This window comes from Littorina saxatilis, linkage group LG16, assembly GCF_037325665.1.
Source record: "Littorina saxatilis isolate snail1 linkage group LG16, US_GU_Lsax_2.0, whole genome shotgun sequence".
Lineage (NCBI taxonomy): Eukaryota > Metazoa > Mollusca > Gastropoda > Littorinimorpha > Littorinidae > Littorina > Littorina saxatilis.
In genome coordinates this window covers 5,105,769-5,110,768 of record NC_090260.1, presented here as the reverse complement: position 1 = coordinate 5,110,768, position 5,000 = coordinate 5,105,769, and the positions used below count along the sequence as shown (strand labels likewise).

The following is a 5,000-nucleotide window of genomic DNA, read 5'->3' as shown; positions in this document are numbered from 1 at the left end:
ATGTTTTCATATCGCTTCACGCGACTTGTTGTCAGCTGAGCTCCACAACAATGTCAATGTTTCTGATGAGCGTGACGATATTTGATTGTGCGTGGTGCAGATAATCCTGACGGCATAGTGACGATATGTGATTGTGCGTGGTGCAGATAATCCTGACGGCATAGTGACGATATTTGATTGTGCGTGGTGCAGATAATCCTGACGGCATAGTGACGATATGTGATTGTGCGTGGTGCAGATAATCCTGACGGCATAGTGACGATATGTGATTGTGCGTGGTGCAGATAATCCTGACGGCATAGTGACGATATGGGATTGTGCATGGTACAGATAATCCTGACGGCATAGTGACGATATGTGATTGTGCGTGGTGCAGATAATCCTGACGGCATAGTGACGATATGTGATTGTGCATGGTGCAGATAATCCTGACGGCATAGTGACGATATGTGATTGTGCGTGGTGCAGATAATCCTGACGGCATAGTGACGATATTTGATTGTGCGTGGTGCAAATAATCCTGACGGCATAGTAACGATATGTGATTGTACGTGGTGCAGATAATCATGACGGCATAGTGACGATATTTGATTGTGCGTGGTGCAGATAATCCTGACGGCATAGTGACGATATGGGATTGTGCATGGTGCAGATAATCCTGACGGCATAGTGACGATATGTGATTATGCATGGTGCAGATAATCCTGACGGCATAGTGACGATATGTGATTGTGCATGGTGCAGATAATCCTGACGGCATAGTGACGATATTTGATTGTGCGTGGTGCAGATAATCCTGACGGCATAGTGACGATATGTGATTGTGCGTGGTGCAGATAATCCTGACGGCATAGTGACGATATTTGATTGTGCGTGGTGCAGATAATCCTGACGGCATAGTGACGATATGTGATTGTGCGTGGTGCAGATAATCCTGACGGCATAGTGACGATATGTGATTGTGCATGATGCAGATAATCCTGACGGCATTGTGACGATATGTGATTGTGCGTGGTGCAGATAATCCTGACGGCATAGTGACGATATGTGATTGTGCGTGGTGCAGATAATCCTGACGGCATAGTGACGATATGTGATTGTGCGTGGTGCAGATAATCCTGACGGCATAGTGACGATATGTGATTGTGCGTGGTGCAGATAAGCCTGACGGCATAGTGAAGATATGTGATTGTGCGAGGTGAGGATAATCCTGACGGCATAGTGACGATATTTGATTGTGCGTGGTGCAGATGATCCTGACGGCATAGTGACGATATGTGATTGTGCGTGGTGCAGATAAGCCTGACGGCATAGTGACGATATTTGATTGTGCGTGGTGAGGATAATCCTGACGGCATAGTGACGATATTTGATTGTGCGTGGTGCAGATAATCCTGACGGCATAGTGACGCGTGAAGAGTACGTCAAATACCAGACACGTCACGACCCCGAGCTGGACGGACTGTCCCACGAGCTGTACAACGTCTATGACGTCAACAATGACCACCGCCTGACCATGGACGACTACGACGGCTTCTACAGGCAGATGGACGTGGACAGTAAGTCTGTGTGTGTGTGTGTGTGTGTGTGTGTATGTTTGTGTGTGTGTGTGTGTCTGTCTGTGTGTGTGTGTCTGTTTGTCTGTGTGAACAAGAACAAGAACAAGAACAAATGTTTATTGTCCTCAAACCAAAAAGGTTATTGACACATTGCTATGAATTCTAAAGCATTCTGCGACAAACCTTCCGAGACATATTTGAACATCTTTGTCCATAAATATTTCACTTGGTTTATAATTAATATAATCTACATCAATATTAGTCACGTCTTTTTTAAACTTTTCTCTACTTTCATGGAATTTTACGCATTCATCCAGAAGATGATATTCATCTTCAACAATGTTACATACCATACACAAACGATTTTCTCTTTGGATGTTATGATGTCTTCCAGTTTCTATTTTTAGATTGTGACTACTGGTTCTTAATCGACTTAAAGCTGTCCTGTGATTTCGATTTTCTATCATTGTCAGATATGACTGAATTTCATATGTATCACATATATTTGAATAGAATCTTAATCTTGCACTTCCTTTTGATTTAGCTTTATTCCAAAAACGTATGTATTCACTTTGTAATTTCATTAGTATGGCAAATTGTAACTTTCTCGTATCAAAAGTAGATTGATTTTGCCAAACATGATTAAAGCCAAGTCTTGAAAGTGAACTTTTAATGAATGTGAGCCAAGAATCTTCTTTAGGGTTATTAAACATGTCATCATATACTTGATGAACCAATGAATCTCGTTTAGATTGTAAAATATGAGTCCAATAGGAAATGGTTTGTGTTAACATTCTTAGTGCTAATGGGAATCTACCTAATTCTGCCAGCACTGGTATACACATGGTTTTTCTGTGTACACCTAGCAGACAACGACAAAATTTTATATGGATGTCTTCAATCGTAGAATTTCTTGAAAAACATGATTCAAAAAACTTCTCGATGTTATCGATTGATTTGTTGGAATAATTGAATGGGAACCAAATACTTGATCCATATGTCAAGATTGGATTCACTAAAGAATCAAATAAATGTAAAGCAGTATCAATTTGAACATTTTCTTTTCTAAACATTCTCCTAAGCAAATGGCTTGCTTTATTGGCTTGTTTACATTGATGTTCTTGAGCTTTTTGTAAAGAACCATTCTGATTAAATACTATTCCTAAACATTTATACTGATCTGCAATTGTAATGAAAGTCAATCCACATTTAAACAGGGTCTTTACGTTTGTGTTTGTGCGACAAAAAACTAATACTTTGGTTTTGTCTGTATTAATTTTTAAACCCCATTTTTCACAATAATTATTTAGATGATCTAGTTTAGTTTGCAATCCTCCTTTTGTTTTGGACAATAATACGAGATCATCAGCGTATAGAAGACACGATATTTTATTTTTTGATTGTTTTCCTATGGGTGGGGAATCAAAATCAGGAAGATTTTCAGTAATGTCATTTATAAAAATATTAAAGAGAGTGGGGCTTAATGTGTTACCCTGTTGAACTCCTTTTTTTACTGTTATACTTGGTGATAGTCCATTTTTCATTTTTGTACAAATTGTTGAGTTTGTATACATGTTTTTTATTACATTGAAGCATCGACCTTTTATGCCAATTTTATTTAATTTGAGTAGTAGGGCATCGTGCCACACATTATCAAATGCCTTTTGAAAATCTACAAAACAAGCATATAATCTCCCATTTTTTGTTTTTATGATGTCATCAACTATTTTTTTTAGTACAAAAATCTGATCATCTGTTCTTAACCCTTTTCTGAATCCTGCTTGTTCTTTGATCAATAATTCATTATCTTCTAAATAATTCGTTATTCTTGAATTGATAATTTTACAAAATAATTTTCCTAAGTTACTAGTCAGTGTTATTCCTCTATAGTTACCCGGGTTCAATGGATCGCCATTTTTATATATAGCAATACTTAAACCATTTTTCCATTCAACTGGATAATGTCCTGTATCTAGAATTAGATTAAATAAAGTTGTTATTATTTCTATGGTGCTACCAATACTTGCTTTTATAATTTCATTTGTAATATTATCATTTCCTGGTGACTTTTTATATTTAGTCAAGTTTTGACTAAATATTTTAACATCGAGGGGGAATCGAAACGAGGGTCGTGGTGTATGTGCGTGTGTGTGTGTGTGTGTGTGTGTGTGTGTGTGTGTGTAGAGCGATTCAGACTAAACTACTGGACCGATCTTTATGAAATTTGACATGAGACTTCCTGGGTATGAAATCCCCGAACGTTTTTTTCATTTTTTTGATAAATGTCTTTGATGACGTCATATCCGGCTTTTCGTGAAAGTTGAGGCGGCACTGTCACGCCCTCATTTTTCAACCAAATTGGTTGAAATTTTGGTCAAGTAATCTTCGACGAAGCCCGGACTTCGGTATTGCATTTCAGCTTGGTGGCTTAAAAATTAATTAATGACTTTGGTCATTAAAAATCTGAAAATTGTAAAAAAAAATAAAAATTTATAAAACGATCCAAATTTACGTTTATCTTATTCTCCATCATTTGCTGATTCCAAAAACATATAAATATGTTATATTCGGATTAAAAACAAGCTCTGAAAATTAAATATATAAAAATTATTATCAAAATTAAATTGTCCAAATCAATTTAAAAACACTTTCATCTTATTCCTTGTCGGTTCCTGATTCCAAAACCATATAGATATGATATGTTTGGATTAAAAACACGCTCAGAAAGTTAAAACAAAGAGAGGTACAGAAAAGCGTGCTATCCTTCTTAGCGCAGCTACTACCCCGCTCTTCTTGTCAATTTCACTGCCTTTGCCATGAGCGGTGGACTGACGATGCTACGAGTATACGGTCTTGCTGAAAAATGGCATTGCGTTCAGTTCCATTCTGTGAGTTCGACAGCTACTTGACTAAATATTGTATTTTCGCCTTACGCGACTTGTTGTTTTTTAAAGATCTACATTCTTTCATAATTTCTTTTTTTGTGATAGGTCGATCTAGATACGAATTATACTCTGTTGTGTGTGTGTGTGTGTGTGTGTGTGTGTGTGTGTGTGTGGTGTGTGTGTATGTGTGTGTGTGTGTGTGTGTGGTGTGTGTGTGTTCTTCTTGTTCTTGTTCTCCTTTTGTGTTTTGGTCTGAAACTCCCACGTACACTGGTCTTGTTTTTTCGCGAGTGGGTGTTTACGTGCATGGCCGGTTTTGCCATTTAGGCAGCCATACGCCGATTTGGGGGATAACCGTTCTGCGCTAAATTTACTGTAACGGTCCCTTGATCCATGCCAGGGTCAAGGTCATTACAGTTAGCAATACCCAGCATGCGCCACTCCGAAAGGCACAGTATGGCTGCCTGAATGAAAGGAAAACGTTTTGCTCATGAATTTACAGTGGATGGATTGACTGTCAATTTGTCTCACTGCTGACGAGTAAACTCATTGACTT

The 5,000-nt window shown here is 38.1% G+C and overlaps 3 protein-coding genes across 8 annotated transcripts in view; 2 read left to right on the top strand and 1 right to left on the bottom strand.

Annotated features, from left to right (window-relative positions):
* LOC138950247 (uncharacterized) overlaps positions 1-5,000 on the top strand; it is a 796,434-nt gene that overhangs the window by 612,594 nt on the left and 178,840 nt on the right. The window lies entirely within an intron of this gene.
* The window catches only part of LOC138950264 (uncharacterized), a gene marked incomplete in the record, with an annotated part of 260,344 nt that overhangs the window by 98,226 nt on the left and 157,118 nt on the right, over positions 1-5,000 (bottom strand).
* The window catches only part of LOC138950258 (uncharacterized), a 14,831-nt gene that overhangs the window by 7,732 nt on the left and 2,099 nt on the right, over positions 1-5,000 (top strand). For all 4 annotated transcript variants that reach the window (XR_011450574.1, XM_070322001.1, XM_070322002.1 and 1 more), the window contains one exon: positions 1,389-1,559. Coding sequence is in view for 3 of the 4 variants with exons in the window: in XM_070322001.1 (XP_070178102.1) it covers positions 1,389-1,559 (171 nt within the window). In the remaining variant the exon portion in view is untranslated. The remainder of the gene's footprint in view (positions 1-1,388; positions 1,560-5,000) is intronic.